Genomic DNA, 23,475 nt, shown 5'->3' with positions numbered 1-23,475 from the left:
ATAGGATGGTTTAATCTGAGTTAATTAGGATTTACACTCTATTAGAAGTGCCAGAAAGCTTCAGTGCTCTGTAGGGAACCTGTCTCTGGTGCAGTTTGATTGGTACCATCGTTGCATAAATAATCTCTGAAAAGATTGCTGTCACTGAACACAGAATAAAAATGAATTAGAGCTCTGACACTCCATTCTTTTGACAGTTTTACAAAAAAGACAATTCAAAGATTTTTGCACAAAAATTATCTTTATTTATACTGAACTTTTACTGGTGCAATTAAAGTGATGCTTTATTATTTTTAATAATACCTGCAGTAAATTATGACAGGAAATTCCAGTATGAAAAAAAATCTGGGAAACACTTTGTTTTAATTTATATTCATTTTTAGATTTATTCTGTTTTCACATGGAGGGCCCAATTCTGCCTACATATTACTCTGTTAGTAAAATTTGGCTTTACTTTAGAACAGGCCAGAATCTGGTTCAGAATCTTAAACCACGACCCTATTCTTGACAGAGAAAATCCAAGTCTGACTGACTGATTGTTTTTCCCGGCGCAGAAAAACGGGTGGGTGTTTTCAAGGAAGCCTGGATGCAGTTTGTGGTTTCAGCTGTACCTTCCCAAGGCAGCTGAGGCTCCCGTGGAGCTGCTGCAGGCAGATTCCCTGTGCTTTGTGGCAGAGCTCCCTGGCTGACGTGTGTTCCATTACTGATGGCTCACCCTGCCTGCCAGGAGCCCTTTGGAGGAGCTGCCCGTGCCCACCTCTGGCTGGTGGCCCTGGCCACCTGTGGCTGGTGGCCCTGGCCCTGCCTGAGCTCTCTCACCAGTGGCACCACTCCTGTGCCAGGCCCACATCTGCATCCACCAACTTCTGATTTCTGGGAGCTGACGCCACTCCCAAATGATCCCGATCCTGTCCTGACAGCTGCTGAGGACAGGCAGCGCAGAGCCAGAGATATTCGAAAGCAGTTTGTAATAATTAAGGTGTCTGTTAACCTGCACAGCTTTAAATAACCTTTCAGTGAATCGTGGGCAGGCACATTCCTCTCCAGGTTGCCAAGCATCCGTGCACTGCAAACAACCTGCAGCCTTATACAGTTATTTGCTCTGCTTTATTGGTCACACTTTCACAGGAAAAACCTGCAGGTCTCTGCTTGCCCCCGGCCTTGCTGAGGGTGAGAGCTGTGGTGAGCTAAGCCAACACCTCTGCTGCAGAAGTGGGAGCTTGTACTGGTCACATTTGATGGGCTTATTCAGTGAAAAGCAGTAATACCTGTTCTGGCATTTTGGTGCATTTATTTCTCCCCTTCATCCCTACTGATTTTACCTTTTCCCAGTGGCCTTTTATGTTTATTTATTTTAGGAAACATAATCTGCATTGTAAAGACTCCTGGATTTGTAAATAGCTTTGCTGATAGGATTTCCTTTCATGGACCTGGTAATGGCATATTATAAATTTTAGACTAACCATGAGATTTGAGTTGTGTTGCCAGGACCGGTGCAATAAAAGATACTACTTCAATTGTCATTAAAATCCTGTTACATTTCACTTACGCTTCTCTCGTTTCCCTTAGCACTGCTGGTTAGAAAAGGCAAAACAATCTATGCATCTGTCTGTCTGCATATTGTCAAGTCACGCCGTGTGCCTACTCTGAATAAAGACACTGTCACAGGTCCTGTAATCAGCATCAAGGCAGTAATGAATAGGAAAATCTTGTGATGATGATCATGATTAACAAAAGGAAATGTAAATAATCTACAGTGCCTAAAGCTCACTTTTTTTTTGCAGAGTGGATTTGCAAGTGAGCTATAAACCTGATCCTTTTCTTATTGAGGTCAGCAGCAAAACTCCTGCTAATCCCAGCTGAAACAAAATCATTCTGCCAGCTTGATGTTTATAGAAATGCATATTGCCTTCATGGAGATGTTCTCCCGCTACGGCTTTTTGTATTATAGCCTGCAACTTCATCTAAAGCAAACACGACCTGAGGAATGAAATCTTACTCATATCGAATAAAAAGCTGTTATTCTGAAATAGCTAGCAATAAATTTTGTCAAGTAATCTACTGGCAAACGTTTAATACTCACAGATCCAAAAGAATCAGTATATCCAGGGAGGCAAAGGCTGGGCACATCTGAGCACTTGTACAGGGAAGGAGCCGGCAGTGACTCTCTGGTGCCAAGCCTGATAAAGGTGCACCTTTGGGGCATTATTTCCTTTGACAATGAGACTCAGTGTGAGAGTCTTACACTTCCTGGGGTTATTTGACACTCTTTTGCAAATAGCTAAGTAGTGTGGAAGTTGTGTGGGAGTGGAGTAAATAGGTTCAAATTTTTGTAGGAAAAGGCTTTTCAGAGGAAACGGGTGAGTTTTTCCTGCAGGCTGTGGAATTGCATACTAAAGGAAGAGCTTGTGCTTCCTCCCCCCTTCTTTCTTATTTTTTTTTTTCTTTTTTTTTTTCTTTCTCCTTTCCCCCTTCTAAATGTAGTGCTGGGCCTCAGGAGACCCATGAACACACAGAGCTTCCTACTGAGGTTGTCACTTGACTGACAGCAAAAAGCTTCTGGGGAGATGGACGAGCCTGAGTAGGTGGACATAGAAAAATGGAGAATGCAAAGATAAAGTAAAAATAGAACCAAATGTTCATCCAAAATCACAGCCCTTTCAGGAGCCTAATGTAATGTATAAACGTTGTGATTGGAAAAAACATAAAGCAACTCTGCATGGATAAGCATACATGTATGTGAGACATTTAATAGCCATTCAGTGTTCTGTTAGAAATTATGTTAACCACAGAGATACATCCAAGACAACGCCCTTGTGTCAATGCCCAATTATTTATACACTAATATATTCCCTCAGTCCTTTAAAATATGAGAAGGACAAATTATGAGGGAGTGGGAAATACAACAATATTTCAGTCCTTACATTTCAAGATGATTTACAGTTTCTCAGAGGCTCTATGTTTGTGTGTTCATGTGCCTGTTTGTCTGTTCCACTCAAGTCCTGATCTCTAAATAATTCGGCTGGGGTTGACCTCTCTGAAGTAAATAGGATCAAACATTTAACACACTGTCATAATTATTACATTGTCTGCTGCAAGTGAATACAGTTTCACTGAGGAACTGAGACAAATACCAGAGACACTGGCTGTGCTTTATTGAGCTGCATTAAATTGACCGTTTAAATGGTGTAAACTTGATGATGGTGCAAACATGATTAGTTCCCATCAAAGCCAAATCACTCCTGATAGTGAGTTACAATAACATAAGTTGTCAGGCCGGCAGCTGCGCAAGCTGCTCAGGTAATAGGAATTTAAGACAAATGTAACAGACCCAATGGCAGTAACAAAATTTTAAGGAATAAATTTTGATGTCAGATACTTTGTTGAAGGGTGGAGTTACTGGCTGAAGCCGAGAACAGGATTTAGTCCAAGTATCAATGACATCTGTTAAAACCAAGCTGGGCTTTTACGATTCGTTGAAATGACACAAAGTAAGGAAATTGTGATGATTTTGGCAAGAGTTCTTAAAAAAACCCCACATACTGGAGCCAAAATATAGTAGATTTGGTAGGACTGCAAACATTTTATTTTATGACATTTGCAGGCCTTTTTTTACATTGTCTGTGTTTATTTTATATGACTTTTCTTAACAAATTAAAATTGCATTAAATTACAGAAAAAAATTTAAAGTTTCAAAGCATTTTATATATTTTTAATGACGACTGACTCTTCTGGCATTGCCACAAAAATAACTTTAATTAAAAAAAGAAGACGTTTTGATGCTTCACTCTTCCCATAAAGTTTATCCTGACTAGTAGTAGATCTGTCAGAGGCATCAAAGATGTGAAAAGAAGAACATTCAGATAGTTTTAATTGAGGACTGCCTATATTTCTGTGTAAATAATAAAAAAGGCACTAAACCTTTTCTTCCTTCTCATTAGGCCAAAAATTCTTGTAGATAATTAAAGTCAGGAAGTACAAGTTTTAACAGTTGCATTGACTGTGCTACACTGTTTTCTAACGCCCATTATCCAAGCAGCCGCTTAAAAGATTTATTTTCTACGGAAAGAGAAGAACACACCAGCGATCTTTGCAGGGTTATCTTTAAGCTTCTGCCAGTGGGAGCTCCAAAAGAAATGTTCAAGGCTAAGGAAAACAATCTGAGTCTCAGAAATAGGAACCTCATTGTAAATACTGTGTTAACAAAGCTTCTTAGCAGCGGTTTTAAGTGCCAAAAAACGCATCCTCCCTAGACCTTGACCTGAAATGAAACCAGATGAAAGATACGCTATGTTTTAAGAAAAAAGTGTCAGTAAGGGTGTGTTTGTGAGTATTGTGTTTCACAGATATTTGAATTTGGGGGAAAATAGAATGATTTAAAGAGAAAGCAGCAGATTCTGAGCAGGCGTGCTTTCCGATGCACAGAATGGTTAGTCAAACTTTAAGTCGCTTTCAAAGTGTTTTTTTAGCTAATCGAGCCTGCAAAGGGCTTCTGTGCGGAAGCTACAGCTAACTCTGGCAAGGATTCGTTCTATCCCAGACGGAGGAAAGATCCTCGGAGAGTCTGGGTGCGATTCTCCAGCGCGGGGCGCAGGGACGCAGCCGGGGGAAGGAGCTGTGTCCCGCACGGAGCGACGGGAGTGCCGGAGGGCGCTGCGGGAGCCAGGGCGCTGCCCGCAGGGAGAAGGGAGGATGTCATCCCTCCGAATCTGCGGGAAACTGAGGCACCCGCAGCCAAGAGCGCGGGTGGGAGCGCGGGGGGAGTCGAAGAGGGAGGCGCTGCGGGCACCGCCGGTTCTGGAGCTTCCCGAGGCTCAGGCAGCGGTACCGACAGCGGCGGAGGGACGGAGCATCGCGGGGCGGGCGGCGGCCGTGCTGCTCGGTTTGCCCCTGTCCCGCAGCGCTGTCCCGGACCGACAGACAGACAGGTCCGGGGACAGCTCTGTGAGTATGGATTGTTCAAGGGCGGTGCTCAGCCCACTGAGCTGCCTGACCCACACGAGGCTTAGCGGGCTTCTAAAAACTACGATTTTTTTTTGCCAAGGCGCGTTTAGAGAGTATTTTTTAAGAAGTCAGACGTTCGGAGCGTTCAAAGCAAAGCGGGGCTGTGGCTGCACAGCGCAGGTTCCCGGGGACAGCCGAAGGACATCAGCCAACACAGGTGTCCCCGGGCACGGCTCGGCTGGACGCGTGCTGTGTACGGCTGCGGACGAGGGGGAAGCGCACGAGCTTGAGCGTCCCGATGGATCTTAGCGTTCAGAGGGAATCGCTCCGAACCCGGCTTTCCCACCAGCCCGCCCCGCCCAGCCGCTGCCCCGGTGCATAAAGCGTGAACGACTGGCACCTTCGCGATGAGCGCCGGGGCCGCTCCTCCGCCGCTCACACGGGCTCAGAGCGGCCGCCGCACTGGCCGTTCCCGAACATCTCTGCCCGTCCCTGCATATCTCTGTCCGTCTCTGAACATCCCTGTCCGTCCCTGCATATCCCCGTCCGTGCCTGTTCATCCCTGCCCGTCCCTGCCCATCCCTATCCATCCTTGCACATCCCTGTCCATCCCTGCCCGTCCCGGTCCGGCCCTGGGAGCCGCAGCCGCGGGAGCCGCTGCTCCCGGCAGGTGGCGCTGTTGCTCAACGGTGGCGCCGGGCCGGGCGGGGCAGCGGCAGCTCCGGGACGCTCCCGGGACGCTCCCGGGACGCTGGGCCGCCGCGGGCTCGGCGCGGGGCACGTCCGTGTGCGCGCCACGGCCGCGGCTCCCCCGCCAGTCTGTCTCTCCTAACTTTGTCTTTTCGCCTTTTCCATCATCTTTCGGAGTTCGGACACTGATAAAGTCGCAGACCCCGCGGACCGGCCGCGGCCGCTCGCTGTAGCCGCCCGCTGGGGCAGCGCTCGCCGCACGGCCCCGCCGGAGCGCCCCGGAGAGCCCGGCCCGGCCCGGCCCGGCCCGGCTCGGCTCGGCTCCCCGCGCTGCGAGCCCGCGGGGGGCGGGGCGGGGCGGGGCGCGCGGCGCGGAGCGGGCGGCGATTGGCTGAGGCGCCTGACGGACGGGCTGGCCCCGCCCCCTTGGCAATGTCTAGCGCGCGCCGCGCGCCCCATGTAGGCAGTTATTCCGCTGGGATAGCGCGGCCGGAGCGCGGCGGCGGCATGGCCGGGGTCCCGATCTGCGCCCTCCTCCCGCTCCTCGTCGGCGTCTGCGGCGCCGTCACCGGCTCACGGGTCTATCCCGCCAACGAAGGTGAGGCTTGCCGGTGGCCGGGCTGCGCGTTCTCCCGGAGGGGTGCCGGGGCAAAGTTCGGTATCCCCGGAGCTGGCAGCGGTGCTGTCCCGTCCCCTCTCCGCCACGGCGCTCCGCTCGCCGCCGGTCCGGCGCTTGCCCCGCGCTGTCCCGGCCGGTCGCTGCCCGTCCGGTAGCTGCGGACCTGCCCGAGCGGCGCTGCCGGGGCCGCCCGCGGTGCCGGCACAGGTGTCGCGGGGCGGAGCGGTCGCCGCCTGCCCCGCGCGTCCCCCGCACCGCCGCTGCCCCGGCCGGGCCGCCCGGGTGCAGCGCTCCCGCGAGCGGCGCCGGGGCGGCCCCGGAACGGAGGGCGGCTCATCGAACCGGTTCTCCCGGGAGCGCTCGGCGGCTCCGCGCCGTTCCCCGGGGCCCCGGTTCATCCCGTTCTGCGGGACCATCCGGCGGCGGCTCCGCGGGGGAAGCCCGCGGCTGTCCCGCGGTGTGGGCGTAGGGCGCCGGTCGCCTCGGGAGGCCCTGGCTGATCTCTCGGTGCCCAGCCGTGCTCCCGGGCTCTCGGAAAGTATCGACTTTGGGCCCATGACCGACATGCGGGCGCGCTGTCCCCGGCGGCAGGAGGTGCGGTGCCGAGCGCTCGGAGCGGCGCTCCGCTGGCTGTCGCAGGTGTGCCGCGACTCCGCCGCTCCCTGCGCGCCCCTGAGCGGCTCCGCTGCGCCGGGAAACGAGCGTGGGATTCCTCAGAGAGAGTTTCGGAGTGTTTTTAAGATATTGGCGCGGTCGGAAATAACATTTCATTTCAAGTGGAAGGTGGATGCGATCGTGCTCCGCACATATGGAAACGTTCAGGTAAACCGTTTATTTAATATTGCCTTTTGGCAGCTGGAATTTAATCTCTTTTATTTGTACCTTTCTGCAGTTACCTTGCTGGATTCCAGATCAGTTCAGGGAGAACTGGGGTGGATAGCAAGTCCCCTGGAAGGAGGGGTAAGTTTTAAATCGCTATCTGATCAAAAGGGTAAAGGGGGTGATTAGTAACTTTCAGAGAGTCCTAATGGCTCGATTATTGTTGATTGTGGTGAGGAGGTCAGATTTCTTCCCCGGCTTACCAAGTGAATTACTCTTTGTTGGAGAAACTCTATACTCCCTTTGGATAGTTCTGTCATGGAATAAGTGGAAACCAAAAGGGCAGAAAAGAGGTTTCAGAATTAAGAGATTGGTTGAGGCATGGGCTTAGATGCCTATTTAAAACTGAAATACCAACAAGAAATGTGATCTGCCGACTGAATTGGCATTCTTGACTGCTATTATTTTATCTGTGGGCTGTCTTGGCTGGGAGATGTTCAGGGCAATTGCCGTTCTATTTCTGGATGAAAGAGTAGGGATCAATATACACGATAGACCTTTTGTTGTGATGGGACAGTTGTCCTGTTTCAGGATGTAAACATCGTGTGTTTTAGTTTCTGAACAGATAAACTGGAGCACCCAGTGTTTGACTGTGATTCCTTGGAGTTTGTTTTTATGTACTTTTACAATTATCTTATTGAACAGAAGGCTGCTTGAATGCACTGCCCAGTGGTGGTGTGATGATGTTAAGAGGTTCACTGTGGGCTTAGAGTTCCTTTGATTAGACAGCTGCACACAAGGTAGCTTTATTTTTTGGTTTAGCTTTATACGATTGGATGCTCCTTGCTGCTCCTTCATCTGTGCCCCGACCTGCAGGGTGTCCTCTCTGGGAAACTCCTTCGAATGTTGGACTCTGGAGTTGCTGGATCTGGAGGAGACCATACTTCATGGGACTTTCTTTTAATAAGCAATTAGAAAAGCTTTTTCTTTCTTCATATGAACAATTTAAACAAAAAATGCCAGCAATGCACACTAAACCTGCATGTAAAAAAAAAAATCCCAAATCCTTTTAATATTAAACGAGTATAAGCAGCTTCAACTCCTTAAGCAGAAGTAAATAAGTCAAAGTGTTTGAAAAAGGAAAGTGCTCAAAGATCAGGACAACATAGCACTGGATTCTTCAGAAAACCTACAAATTTACTTTTTTTGTGTGTGCGTTCCCACTCGTAATTAGAAGAAGCAGAGCTAAGGAAACAGCAGTGAGCGGAAGGAATCCGGGGCTGCGTTGGCTGGTGATGCATTATGCATAAGCTCTGAATAACCATAACATGGGAGAATGGGGGATTGTTTTGCTCCCCCATTGTTGTTCTGGGTGAACTTGACTACAGTCCTGGCTTGTGCTCCGCCTGAGCACACTGTGCTGTCCCCGAAACTCGGTTTTTCAGAGAGTGAGGATGTGATTGGCAGGCCTCTGGCAGCGCCCACGGTGCACATTCAGTGCTGATTGCAGGCAATTGCCCTCATCTTTTGACAGCGTGGAAAGGTACAGCTCTATCTCGGTGAGAGTCGGGGCTGCCTGGTTAATCCTGCACCCTGGAAATGCTGGTTAATGAGACGGGGTCTTTCGGACGGCTCTCCAAGGGATATCTACACTGTGCATTAAAACAGAACCTAAAATACAAGTTTTAATAAGTCAGCAGTGGAATCAATGATCAGAGGACAGCTGTATATTATTAATGGCTGTTGGATTCCCCCTTTCTCCACATGTTTTTTTCTGAAAGCGCCATGCAAGCTTGAGAAGGAGAAATGTGTGCTCTTATTGTGGACGTGACTCGTTTCACTAAACCTACATCCGTGTGTTCTATTTTTAAGCCTGTAGTGAAAAATTTAAGAGTACATGGTCTGTTTCTGAGCTACAGTGCTTGGAAAGCACTTACTTTGCTTCATATGCTGCAGATTTATTTCAAGCAGCAGAAACAAACTCCTTTATCTTCCTGGGAAGAATTTGTCCTTGTTTTTCTGTAACTGTGTGTACTTTATTGTCTGTTAAAAAAAGGTATTTTTCTACATCTGAACCGCACTGTTCCTGCGGTGTGAGGGTTATGTGGATAAGAAAGGCTGGAGATAAAGTCATTTAGCAGTGACTAGCTATATAGTAGCCCCGGAGGAATTAATGAGTTGCATTATAAATGTAATTAATGATTTACTCTTGTATTTCACAGTTGAAAAGCAGGTTTTGTGCTCAGAATGTTTTAATCGGCATCATTAAACTGTGGGAAGAGCTCAATTATAAAACTTAATTTCAGCTTGAAAGCAAAAAGTTACAGCTTTGACCACATACTTAGAATTGCAAGTCGTTTACAGTGGCTGGACGTTTTGGGCTGTAGATGTTTTCAGCTCTGTCAGAAAGATTCACTTGGGTTTGTTCTGTATTTGTGCGTTAATGAAATAAGCCCGGCTCTGTACATTTGTGTGTTGGTCAGCAGATGGGTGTGTTGAGAACATGATCCAAAAACTCGCTGAATTCAATTGCTGTGTGTCTGTTGACCTCAGTGGTCTCTCTATTGAATCCTGTAGCAGCATCCTCCATTGTGTAAATGCACTAAAGGAAATCCCATCAACAAGTATTATTTCCCTCTGCTTCTTCCTTTCTCTTGTACCACACACAATATTGGTAGCATAGGCAATCTGAAGATAAGCAGAATGGAAAGTGATGGATCATAAAGACAATATTGTAACAGTGCACTAGCTCTGTGGTGCTCTAAATTAAACAAGTCTGTCTTCTTACTAGCAACATGTTACACTTTACATTGATAGATGACTTTTTAAGATTTATTTCTTCCTTTTCTCTGGAAAGGAGTGACATGCTGAGTATTGATTTCCCCCCTTCTTCATTTTAATTTGCAGTTATCTCTAGGCAGCAAATAAAATATTATTCTTTCTGCTCCTAGTGACTCATGGTGCTAACTGCTGTCATTCTATAAACGGATTCAGCTAAGCTGGAAGCTCTATAAGTAAAAATCACTTGCATAAGAGCAATCCTTTGGAGAAGAATGCAGGATATTATACAAGAAGCCCCTTCATCTTAAGAAGGCTTCTGTTTATCAAAGCTATGGCTTCAGTAGTTCTGAAAAGCACTTCTGAGAAGTCTCTTTAAAGTTATTACTGTTTTCTAAGGATAATTTTATATGCTTCATTGTATTGCCTGCAAACCTAGTCAGCATATCATTATCTAATATTTTTATTGGGAAGGATAAATTGAATAATATAAATGGAAGTGCTATGGTTTTGCTGTCTTGCTTTTTTTTTGCTGAAATTATTCTTTTTCCTAATGCCCCTACTTTCCCCTCTCTCCCTTCCAGTAGAGCACTGTGATAAAATTTCTTCTCTATGATAATACTTGCACCATCTTTTTTCAGAACTGTTGAATATGTGTGCTTTCCTTTTCTGAGTTAATTATGCTGAACACCTGCATCTTGTCCTTCCTTACCGACCTTGGATTACACACGTTATTGTTGTTTCATAATCATGTTGCCTGGTTGGCACTTCTGAAGATGCCTGAACTTGATTTGAGGGGTGTAACAATTTTGAAGAATGCTGCTATCCTGATCTTTCAGCTCTTTCCCTCACTGCTAACCTTTCTGGGATTTTGATAATATGAATTTGGCAGTTCCCTGACTTTTCCTTCAGAAAAAAAAGATGTGTAGTATTTCTTCTTTTTTTTGCCTTCCCACTCGTAAGAAGCTTTGTTTGGATAATGAATTTATAGTGGTGATGCTAGTAGACAGAAGATATTGTCTCTTTACCTGTTTTTCATTCTCTTAAGAGCTACCCAAGTCAAGGACCCAGTTCTCTGTAGACAGCTATTTCTGCCCAGCTCCAAAGTAGAATTTACTGAGTCTGTCTGGGATATTGGTAGCCAGGAAAGTAGTTGGCAGCTAGAGAAATAATAAGAGATGGCTTAGGAGTTTTTAAAGTAAGTGGTAGTGATGCCTGAAATGTGGATGTCACTCTCTCTGTGTGACTAAGCCATCCCGTGTCACCTGTTGGATATTCCCAGGTGCAAGGCAGGGTCCATGAGATCTGCTGCAGAGAAAACACTGCAGAGCAGGTCAGTGCTGCTCTGTGAGTCTGTGAAGTTTTGTGTGTAGCCCTGCTCTAGGCAATGTTCTGTGGATTGAACTGTACTGCAAGTGAACCTAGTCAGTCAAGGGAGCGTTCTTGGATCGGTTCAGAGGGCCCTTAAAAAGCATGCTCGCTCCTCGAGGCATGAGGGACTTGGAATTTTTCTCCTGAACAGATGCTTCCTTTAATGTCCAAGTAGTTGAAGTCCTGGCTATGGCTTGGTCTGCTGGGTTGTTTTTTGCTCTGTTTGTTTCCCTGTAATGGAACAAGTGCTTATTGTTTGTTGTGAAGCTCTGTTGTTCCTTTTAATCCTGATGTATATTTCTCCCTGTTCTCCTCCCTGCAGTGGGAGGAAGTGAGCATCATGGACGAGAAGAACACTCCTATCCGCACCTACCAAGTCTGCAACGTGATGGAGCCCAGTCAGAATAATTGGTTACGAACTGACTGGATTCCCCGTGAGGGGGCTCAGAGGGTTTACATTGAAATCAAGTTCACGCTAAGAGACTGCAACAGCCTGCCTGGTGTCATGGGAACTTGCAAAGAGACTTTCAACCTTTATTACTACGAATCAAACAACGATAAAGAGCGTTTTATTCGCGAGAGCCAGTTTGCCAAGATCGACACCATTGCTGCCGATGAGAGCTTCACACAGGTGGACATTGGTGACAGGATCATGAAGCTGAATACAGAGATCCGGGATGTGGGCCCACTCAGCAAGAAGGGGTTTTATTTGGCTTTCCAGGACGTCGGTGCCTGCATTGCTTTGGTCTCGGTCCGTGTGTTCTACAAGAAGTGCCCGCTGACGGTTCGGAACCTGGCGCAGTTTCCAGACACCATCACTGGGGCTGACACCTCCTCTCTGGTGGAGGTTCGTGGCTCCTGTGTCAACAACTCCGAAGAGAAGGATGTGCCAAAAATGTACTGTGGGGCAGATGGCGAGTGGCTGGTGCCCATTGGCAACTGCCTGTGCAACGCTGGCTACGAGGAGCGCAATGGAGAATGCCAAGGTAGGAAGAGCCATATTGTACTGTTCATTAGGGCTTAGTGGAATGCATAATTGAATCCTAGACGAGAGCAAATGGACTAAAGCCAGTGATTAGCAGCCCTGTGGGATGTGGTGGGACAGAGGGGTTTAATGAAGAAGTCCAACAGCTCCAGGTGGCAAGGCTAAGAATTATATAATGCAAAACAAATGATACTGCTGTAATAGGCAGAAGGTGAAACACATTTTCTAGCAGACGCCTAAATTTGATTTGGCTTGTGATAGTCACCAAAATGTGGATGACTGCAGAGCAGTGCAGTTGAGCTATTGTTTGAAGAGAGAAATCTTCCAAGGGAACTTTGTTAAACACAGGAAATTCTGGCAAAGTTGACTTTGGATAATGCAGTAGGTTAAGAACCAGTCTGGGAGGCAGGACAGGAATCTTAGCTGGATTACTTTCCTACTTTAGGAAGTGGAAATCTTTAGTGTTTTACTTGTTGCAAATTTCTAGCACTAAATACCCTTTGATATTTGACACTGCTGCCTTTGTTAAATATTTTCATTTCTGAGAGAGTCTCTATTGTCAGTTAAATAATAGAGGTGCTAGGATACTCTTAGAAATGCTAAAAGTCTCCACCCCACCCTCCCACACACACACCATTCTGTGTGCTGCAGAATTAGGGATTAAAGTTTGTATAAAAGACAGATTTCGCCTAAAAGAAAGAGCCTCAATACCTATATTATCTTTGCCTCCCTTTTCTGGATAAAGAAGCTGTAGAAGGTTAGGGAAGGAGAGAAGAGTTTATAAATAAAATATCTTTAGCCTCTGCTTTGAAAGTCTTGCTCATGTAAGCATAAATTAAGATCAAACTTAAATGGAATCTTGCACAGGTCAGTGAACTTAATATTGCTGGGTGCTGAATTGAAGGTGTTCAGCTCCTTCAGGGATTTGGAACCATGTTTATAGAAAAGCTTCTTTGGAGTCGGTTGCCTCATCTACTTGGTGTGTTTTTATCATCTTGAGACTGAGAACAAGTTGGCAAAGCAAGTAACTGGCTGCTTTTGTGGTGGACTCCTAAGAGAATGGTGTCTTTTGAATGTCTTACTTGATTTCTTTTAAATGGTAATTTACAGTCAATATGAAGTTCATCATTATGCATAGAAATTAAATTTTGGTAGGAAAGAACTGCTTTGTGTGAACTTCAGCCTTAATTTCCTGAGCTTTTGCTCCATGACAGAAGCCTGATGTGGCATAGTGGCAACAAAATTTCCATGGGATGAAATTAGAAAGGACTGAAAGATGAGCTGCACAATGACAGGGCATCCTGTCTGGGGTAAAAGACTCTGGGTTTTTTGTTGGTTTTTTCCATCCTGTGAGATGCAAACTTGAAAGCCTGTTTGCCACAAAGTGTGTGAGCCTGTGGCTGTGGTACTGCCTGGGTGCTGCCGGGGGAGCCATTGGTGGCTGGGAAGATGCTGTTACACTCCTACAGCTCAATAACTTCAGAGCAAAGCTTCCTGACCCCTTACCAGCCTGGGCTGTGAGAGGAGGAAGTGAAGTGGGGAGGCATTTATTGGTTTATTGCACAGAGATGATTCCACCTTCTCCTAAAGGCCTGTTATGTCAGCACTGCATCACTCTGATTGACACAGATCATCCATTTCTCAGTGTCAGTGGCCCAGGTGTGGTGAGCTAATTGTCCAACAAATCCTGTGCTGTTCAGGGGAAATCTCTTGAGGTTTTGCTGATGGGCAGTGGTTATAGGGGCATGCTTTTTAAGCTTATTTTTGTAGTGTTGGACTAGACCTTGGGGATGATTGTCAGCTTACCTAAAGGCTCTCAGCTGCATCTGGGGACGTTTGGGCTCAGGAAACCTAATTTTCTGTTTCCCAATTAAAAGGAAGATCAGGTGATGCCATATTGACAAAGGTGTTAGGAATGTTCTGTCTCTTGGGCTCTCCACAATGAAGTTGGCCTGTGCTAGTCATTTTCAGAGCATTCGAGCCAGCGTGTAATTGAAAGTGCTAAACCCATTTCATCAGCTGTTACTTGTGGTTTCCTCTTCTCACATTTGCCATTCTCCAGCCAGAACAGTTAACTGGAAAGCTCCTCCTGATGAATTCATGAAGCTCACCAGAACTGTGCAGCTTCTCTCTGGTTTCCAGTGAGGCTGTTAAAGCAGTTTGGCCTTTGACACTACTGAATGAGGTTTCCTCTTTTCTTTCCACTCTTAACTTAATCGTTTAGCTAATGTTCTGCTCTGACAGGTTTTTGGAAGGGAGGAGGAGGATGAAGTGAGGAGGATTCCTGTGGTTTTGATACAGAGGACTGGGGGCAGGGGAAGAGACTTTGAGTTTGGGAAAGGCTGTGAAAGGGCTCTGGTGTGGGATGGGAGCTGGTGAGCAGGTTCCACCTCAATTGTTTTTCAATAGGTTGACTGTGGCAGGACAAATACAACGAAAGGTCAGAGGTTGTCCATTTCCTCATCCATCTTCCCCTGTGATCCTAGGGTCAGACTTAGGATTGATTAAGATCTTCAATGTTTAACAAAAGCTCAGTGGGCAGGAATAGTTAGAGCCAGTGGACTGGGGCATTGCACTTGTTGGGAGATCTCCAGTCTGTGTTGGAGCTCCTTGTCCTCTCCTGGGACCTGTTCCGTGTCACACAGTGCTGGGACAGACCAGCTGGCCCTGGGCTTGTCCTGAAAGCTGCTTCAAGTTCACTCACCCTCCCAATTCTTAAATAATGTTTTCCTTGAGATTCTTTTGCCTAATTTCTGATATGTGTGTGGGAAGCGTAATGGAAAGCCTTTTCACATCTAAAGTTCTTGTAGTAGGAGTTAATGACTTTCTGACCTCAAATGGGATTTTTTAAAAATTGTGTTGGTGGTATGGAGGTGTTTGAATATGATGGCAAAAAACTTTCTCTGCCTGCTGCTTTTTTTCAGTTGACTTTATTGATGACGATTGTCTTACTGAGCATACATGTGTGTGTATATATGCAAAAACCTGGGACAGGAAGGAAAAGGATCTAAGCACTTAATCCATATTTATTTGGGAAGCTTCACAGGTGTCATGGCAGTGGTTCTGCAAAATTGGTCCTAATAAGTAGAAATTTTAGGTGAGCTCTGATTCTTTGTGTGCACATGAACTTGTAGCTGTGAATTAGATGCCAAAAAAATTCCGATTTGCTATTTCTGCTACTGTTGGTTTTCCCTCAAATCTTCTGTGTTAGTGGCTGTCCATTTAGGAGAATACCAATGTGGAATATTGTTGAGGGAAGATGACTATCCCAAATAGTGGCACATCTCAAGGCTGAGGCAATTAGTGCTTTAGGGCAAAGCTGAGACAGAGTAATTTTAAACTTCACTTGTACTCATCATTGTTATGTAAATTGCTTTGTTACACATTAATAAAATGTGGTTTGGATTTAGTTATTATTTCCTTATGATAAAACACATATCTTTCTAACTCAAAGGAGGAGGGGGAAAACAAGCAGGAAGGCAGAAAAGACGGATTAAAGAAGCAATAGACTGTAGCCATCTGTGATGATTTTGATGCTGTGAAATTACAAATCTCAATTTTAGACCTGCCATTTAGTATAAATATGTGAGACAGTTGAGATTTTTACTGTGATATTGTAAAGGTTATGAGAGCCAACAGCTTTGTCTTCATCTACACTTGCTTTTTCTGAGTTGTGAATTGGCCAATTGGCAGAAAATCCAGTGTCATTTAAAATATGGCTCAGTCCTGGTTTCATATCACTGCTGTTTTTAGAATTTTCCTTCGAACTTTGATAAGAGCATCCCTAAGAAGTAATAATTTGAATGATAAGATTCTTTTTATCTTTGAGGCTTTGAAGAGTGGCTGTGATCATTGAAGGCAGCAGTTCAGTTTACATCACAAGTGTACAGTCTAATTATATGTTTTTCTGTGATAAGGTTCTTGGATGGTGGGTTTTTTAAGGGTGGGGAAGTAAAATAATTTGTGTGTACTTTCCCATTTTAGTCATAGATAACTTCTTTGTCAAAATAGCACTGATGTACAGTCTGTCTGCACAAAAGGGTGATCAGAAGGGTGACTAAGACTGTGCAGATTTGAGCTTTCAGAAGGATTTTTTTTCAGGTTGATTATTTTTGGCAGGGGAAAAAATGCACAGACTCAACATGTTACGTTTTAAAAGGAGCTGAGAAGACTACAGGAAGCTCCAGGCGGGGCCTGGGAGCGATACTGAAACACAGTCTGTCTGAACCAAATTTAGTTGGTTCTCTTCTCTGCTGATTTGGTTATGTTATGTTCTCATGTAGCTCAATAGATCTTCCGAGGGTTACTCCCTCTGTGATTTTCTTGTACCACCTGGTGCATTTCAAAATCTGCATTTAAATGTCATTGCAGGAGCTCTATTGCTTTTCTCCTGCCTGGCCTCCTCAGAAGTCAAGTTACAGTTGTCAAACAATTGTCCCTCCATGTATTGCTTGGAGATAGGCTGTGATTGCTTCATTTTGAATTTCTGACAAGACTTCTGCTAGTACACAGGGGGGCAATATCTGGTCCTTATTCTGTGTGTTACTGGTGAAAAGCACAGTCCTCAGAATCAAAGCCAGATGAGCTTTGTGGTGGTAATGAATTTCATGGTAGGTCTGGGTACTCTTTTATGGGACTTCCAGCCCATCTTCGGGGTTGTGTTTTCTTTTAGGATAGAAAAAAAAGGCAACCCAAAACTTTCTAGACAACTCATCCAGTGTGTGATGCGTTCAGTGTTTAGATCTTGGCTGGGTAAGGGTTATTATCTGTCTAATAATATGCTCCACTGAGCTTGGTCTTTATTGTGCTTGTGAGTAGTGATTAAAGAAATGCCCAGCAGTACTCTAAGGTCTTTTGAGACTGCATCAAAAAGCCCCCCAAACTTGTGAGATAAATATCTTATCTCGTTTTGTCCCATTATGGGACATCCTTTTCACATGTTGCAGGGAGCAGGTGAGGTCACACAGTTTTGTGAATCAGAGACAATTAACACTCCCATGACTAAACGGCCATTTTATGAATATTCAGAGCCTCCTTCACCTCCCTGGGAAGCAAACATGTTGGTTCCCTTCTCCTTCCTCCTGCTGGAGACTAGGGAAGCTCTCCCTGTGAATGGGGATTGGCAGCTGTCGGCAGCTTTGCCTTTTGCATGCAGCAAATTCCTCATTTACATCATTTGTATACACCCTCATGCAAAGTAGCACACCCATTTCCCCATTTCACAAAGGAGATAAGAGCTTCCTTTGGAAACGCCAGGCAAAATCTTCTGTTTATGCAGAGCTCAAAAGATTTGGATTTAATGCAAATGAATTCTGTTTTGATTTTTTTTTTTTTCTCTTTGTTTGAGAGACAGTGTAGTATTTGTCAGCGTTCTCCTCATGTCTTGACCATGGCTGGTTGTCCCCATCTCTTGCCCCATGTGCTGCTCCCTCCCAGCTGGTGTGTGGGACAGGGCTGTGCCTGTCATGCCTTGGGTGTCGTGTCCAGATGTTCACCAGAGATGACCCAGCTCTTCTGCAGCTGCAGCCCCAGCTGGGGTGATGGGGTTCAGGAGCTGGGATCCCCTCTGGGCTGTCAGCGTGCACTTAGGGCACCAAAAGCAGCATCGCGTTTTGACATTTGCTGTGCTTTGTGCCGAGTACCTGCTCAGGCCTGGGCGAGTGCTCTTCCCTTTGCTGTCTGGGCTGGCCTTGGCCCTTGGTTGTAGTGTGGTGAAAAGGGGCTCCCAGAGCTCGGGTAAGTAAACATGCAGAAATGCTCTGCTGTCTTTATTTATTGAATGAAAATAATCTGTGAGAAAAGTTCTGCTTTCTTAAGCCTCATGATTATACAAGAACCCATATTTTATTTTATTTTTGGTTTTAGTGGCTTTCTTTTCTTTTTAACTTTTCTTTATTTCAACTTTATTTAAAATTGCCTTTGGCTTGAAATAAAGCTGAGGCTCATTAAATGCTCCCAAAACACAGGCTTGTTCAGAATGGGTTTGTTGAAAGGTTTATTGATATAAGTTAGAACACATGGTGCATGAATGTACTGTATTTCTTTAAAGGACTGGTTTTCATTTTGTGTCTTTATAAATCAGTGGTATGAAATTGGGACCCCGATCGTGTTGGGGCTACATCCTATAAGAAACTAGAAGGAAAAACATGGTTGTGGGGGGTTTTCGTTTTTGTTGGATGTCCAATTAGTGTTTAACTTGAAGGTAATTTCACAGGGGTAGTAAACTGCGCAGTGTGAAACCTGGTGGCATAATTAAATGGAGGAAAGGCTCTTTAAAACAACAAAGGAACGTGCAAAAACTTTGCTTTTGTCCTAACAGTCACCCAGAAGGGGAGGTCATGCTGTTCAAAGTACAATATGGATGGGCTATTAAGGTTTGGAGGGGGGAAAAAAGAAAAAAAAAACACCAAGAAACTGTACAGTTGGTATTTGCTTTGGCTCATTTAGTCATGGATGCCTAGAAAAACCCCATTTGCTGGTCTGCTTTTTATATTTCCCTTAGATGAGGGAGTTTAAATCTCACCAACGTTGAGTTAATCTGTACAAACCCACTGAAAGAGGTGTGCTGGCAGACAGGTTTTATATTCACTGGGGCTTGGTGCTGCCCAGCTCAGGCTGTGCAGAGGCAGCAGTTTCAGCAGCCTGGGCAAAGGCAGGGTCCTGGGCAGGAGGAGGAGGAGGAGGAAGGATGCTCAGCAGCCAGGGGACGGAGGGATGAAGCCTGGTAACTTTCCCAGAGGCACACAGGATGTCTGTGACCGAGATAGGACCAGAGGGAAGGCTGAATGTAGCTGCAGATAGCTTCTGCCCCTCCTCACTTGTCAAAAGTTTTTGCTCACCTTTTCCTAATGAGGGACCCATCTTACACATCCTTAAAACATCATCTGAGCTAAGGTAATCAATACCTATTGCTTCTGCTTGTATATGTGAAAGCTTTGTGCAGCCACACTACAAAGCTGCAGTACAGTGTCTTAATTACCCAGATAATCCTGTTTGCTTGTATTTTTAAACTATGGAGCGCTGGGTAATTATTCAATTCTTAATAGAAGGCAAATGGCAATGTAAACAATAATTAGGATGTTAGACTAATGTGCTTCAAAGCAAATTGGATTTTTTTTCCTACCGTTCAGCATGAAGTCCCATAAAGCTGACAATTTAGTGGCAAGGAAGCGAGTTCCATTTTGCTTGTGTTTTCGGATGTTATCTCCTCATGCCTTGTTTCTGTGAATGAGTTTGCTGTGATGCTGCTGCAGAGCAAAGGTCGGGGCTGACAGTCGGTTCTGCCGTCCCCCGTACCCAGGGGCTGGGGGTCAGAGCATCCCAAATTCCCTCCCTTGCCAGGCGTGTGAGCGCCCAGGGGAGGCTGGAGCCGGCCTCAGTGAGCCAGGGTCCGGAGGAGAGGGATCAGCCAGCCCGAGCTTGGTGACTTAAACTCATTTCCTGCATTTGGAAATAAAGATATATTGCAAGGGAAATTCAAGTTTTTGGCTCTTTGCAAACAGGGTAACGCGCTGTGGGTCAGAACTGCAGCTCGTTATCTCCTCTTGGTTTTCACAGTTCATATCAGGTTTTCCTAGGAGCATGATGCGAGCTACAAACACTGATACAAAATACTGAATAGATTTCTGTTCTGCCTGCGAAACTTGTGTAATGTAACACATTTCAGTACTTGCTCAGGCCGTTAATTAAACCCTGCCATTTTATCCGTTCCTCTCATTGTATTTAGCCCGTGATTGAAAGGCCAGTGTTGGTAGCAAAGGCGTCAGTCAATAACGCTGCTGCTTCCCGAAATTCTTTAATAATGTCTCTGTCACACCAAGGGTTTTGTCTGCCCTTTGCTGTGTGTTCCCAGCAGCCTGAAGGGATTGAACAATTGCCTTTATTTTCCCCATTATCAATGCTAAGAAAGGCCAAAATGTTCTCCAGTGTTGATGCTGAATTACAGAAATTGAATTTCAGAAATTTAATTTTAAATACATTTTATTCTTCTCCTAAGAAGTGCGTGTGTGGGGGAATCAATGGAACACTTCCAGAGGTTATGGCTGAATATTTTTGATACAAGTACAGGCTATCTTTATAGTAAACTGTGCACTTAGAGGGTGTGGATTTTCTTATTTTAAACCCCAGAAGGTTTTTGCCAGGCCACATTTTAATAACCCTAATTAACAAGTCTGTCTTTCCATACATCAAACATCTCTGTCTGGGGAGCTGAAGAATACCTGCGAGTGCTACTGTGAACTTGAATTCATTTGTTTTCAGTTTAAGTTTTTCTGCTGCTGAAAAAGACATCGCTGCTTTGAAAACAGTTTCCTTTTGAAGTGTCCAGCCTGGCAATGACTGAAGCAGCAAATTAGCATGTTAAAAGCAGTGGATCAATACCTTCTCTTCTCCTGATCTCTGCTGGGGCTGGGTCTTGGCAGCCCTTGCTCGGGGTGGGGCCGGCTGCACCCCAGCATTTCGGGGGAGCCGTCAATAGTGGGGTGGCTAGTGTCAAGCTGAGACTGCTTGATCTGCTGCCCAGGCTCTTTCAAGGATGGCCATTTGAAAATGGATTCGAGGGGATTGATAGCTTCGGGAAGATCAGACAGCTTGTGTAATTATAAACAGGATTAGAAGGAAAGTGGAGGGAGAAGTAGGAGATCAGTTGCAGGGCACAAGTTGGCTGAACTCCTTCTCTGATGCTTGAGTTTTGTTGTACTTAGCTGCTGCGTGTAGAAGATTTCTTTGGGCTTTTTGAAGAGACAAGTAAACACAAATTAAAAAGAGGGTGTGTGGGCAGTCCCTACTGTTTCACAGAAATGCTTGGGGGCAGTGTAGCAGGAGATGCTTAGATCCAGCTGTGTTTGCTGACAAACTGCAGAAGGTGGTTCTGCCTTCCCCGTGGGAGCCCAGCCCGTGTGCCTGCACACCTGCAGGGGCACTCTGCAGCAGCTGCTGTGGGATGGATGCTCTCTGCCGTGCTTTGCCAGACTCCTGCCCACTGATACCAGCTCCCTGCCTGGGCCTCGGGCAGAGCCCACATCTGTTCCCTGAGGAGGGACAGCCCCTGCCTTGGCAGTGCAGGGAGCACCAGAGGTTCCTCCTGTCCTCCACTGTTAAAACGATGAACAGATTATTGCAGTAATCAAAATGGCTTTGGAGCTCTTCTGAAATGGAGACTGTTTCTTGAGAGGCTTCCTGTGGTCTCACTCACCAGAGATACCAGAAGATAGCAGAGTTCTGTTGCTGTTTCTTTTCAGTGGCTTCAGTATTGGCATCTTGCACATCTGCCAGCCTTCCCTTAATCTCTGAAGTATCCTAACACAGTTATTAGCTTGACACATTTTGTCCACTCATAATTAGTTCTTGGATTTCCTAATTTATTTTTGTGGTGATCAGTAGTGTCCAGGGTAGAGCTAATAAGACAGCTGAAATCAGGACCAGGTCCCTGTGCACACTCCACCTGCTCATTAATCAAGGACTCTGCAGTTAATGAGTGTAATTTCCAGGTAATATTTAATCTTAGAGTAGCAATAGTTACACTTAATGTGAAAGAACTTTTTTTGTGGTTTGTTACTGAAGTCATTCCCATGGCACGTTAGAAACCTCTGCTACTCCCAGGTGCAGCTCTGTCAGGCTGGCCCGAATTTGGACTGCTTCCAAAAATACATACAAGGTGAAAATGCTGGATCCAGTTATTTAGGCTGGACATGACATTTCGGTGGGTGCTGAGTGCAGCACACATTCCAATAGATGTGGCTGATAATGTACAGTTTTGTGATGCTTTGAGGTTCAAAGGCCTCTCTGTGTGGGGAAGAAAGTTGAAAGCAATCAGCTGAAGGGTTGAAGTCAGTGTATATAACTGAAGGTGCATTACTAATTACCTGCAAGACTGTTTCCATCCTTTTTGTCTGAATCTACCCCTGTGCAGATCCTTTATCCATTTAGTTGATTCACCTTAAAGTTCTCAGTGGCTCTTTGAAGACATGCTCTCAGTGCCCAGTTTTAATGTGCCCAGAATTAATGCACTTGGTAACCTTGAATTCAACACACCCAATAGCTTGGGAAAGTGAGCTCAAAGGGTTGTGGGCACTGTGAAAGCACCCATTTGTAGCTTTTGGATTCTTTAATTTGGGAAAGAAAGGAGAACCGAATCCACCTACAGTCCCATCAGCAGAAGGGAAAGGAGCCAAGGAGCGTGGCTGGCCAGCTGCAGCAAGGGGCAGGAGCCCTTGTCCCCGGTGGAGGAGCAGCACTGGCTGTGACAGAGGCTGGTGGAGGTGCCCTGTGGGTTGGCCCAGCTCTGCAGGGACCTGCCCTTGTCTTAACAGGAGTGGTGCAGTCCCAAGAGCAGTATGTGGCCTTATTATCTCATCTCCTTCCCATTAGGCTGCGCTGAGGTGGTGTTTTTAGTTCAAGATGAGCTGTAATGGGGATATGAGAGTGTGCTAAAGGACATCTCCCTCTTTCCTGTTTGGTTGGGCATTGGTTTGTCGGTGTGCAATCAGAGTACCCTGCTGCTCGAACTTGTGCTGAGTTTTTAGTAGCTCCCAGCTCACTGTGGGGATATGAGGGGCAGGAGTTCTGCCCTCCATATTCCTCTGCTTCTTTAAAGATTGCCACTAACTCCTCTTTCTTGTGGCTGGGTGTTTAGCTAGCCTTTTGCAGTAATGCTAATTTGACCTCTCTATACACCTGTATTAAAGTTTGAGTCAAAAATGTAGTGTAGCAAAGGAGAGACTTTTTTCCATGGGATTGTTGAGCTCTTTGAGAATGCCGAATGACAAAGTTAACTCTTGTGCAAACACTGCCTTTTATTTGACTTTGTAGTTTGCCCTTTGAAATACAAACATATTTGTGTCAATCAGCGAGTCTCCTTTCCGGAGTTCTGGTTGACCCTGTGGAAAGAAATGTGAGTGTGCAATTATTAAAGGTGAGGCCTTCTCTTTAACAAATGCTGAGTAATTGCTATTCACTCCTCTCTGTGCCTGTGCCATAAATGACAGTGAACTGCCCTTCAGCTTGGGTAAATAACAAGGAAGATACTTGTTTGGAAGGAATAATTCTTCAGAAATTTGCAATGTGTCAGAAGTATTGTGTCACAGGGACTTGTGGGTAGAAAAAAGTTGTCTGTCTCAGAGTGCAAGAGCCTTAGTTAGGCTTTAAAATGCAATCAGGTTAAATACTGTGTCTGTGTCACTCAGAGCTCTAGTAGGGGTTGTCAGAGTATAGAAGAGGGCAGAATTTGACCATTATAAAAGAAAATCCGAAGTGTATATGGAGGTGTGAT

At 45.6% G+C, this 23,475-nt stretch overlaps 1 protein-coding gene across 1 annotated transcript in view; it reads left to right on the top strand.

Annotated features, from left to right (window-relative positions):
• Nucleotides 1-6,101: 6,101 nt before the first annotated feature.
• Nucleotides 6,102-23,475, top strand: part of EPHA4 (EPH receptor A4) — a 104,419-nt gene continuing 87,045 nt past the window's right edge. Inside the window, exons 1-3 of the mRNA XM_014879547.2 lie at nt 6,102-6,232; nt 7,146-7,213; nt 11,544-12,207. Of these exons, the coding sequence (XP_014735033.1) occupies nt 6,142-6,232; nt 7,146-7,213; nt 11,544-12,207 (823 nt within the window). The 5' untranslated portion in view covers nt 6,102-6,141. The remainder of the gene's footprint in view (nt 6,233-7,145; nt 7,214-11,543; nt 12,208-23,475) is intronic.

This window comes from Sturnus vulgaris, chromosome 10 (assembly GCF_052056855.1).
Source record: "Sturnus vulgaris isolate bStuVul1 chromosome 10, bStuVul1.hap1, whole genome shotgun sequence".
Taxonomy (NCBI): domain Eukaryota; kingdom Metazoa; phylum Chordata; class Aves; order Passeriformes; family Sturnidae; genus Sturnus; species Sturnus vulgaris.
This window is presented reverse-complemented; position numbering and strand designations above follow the sequence as displayed.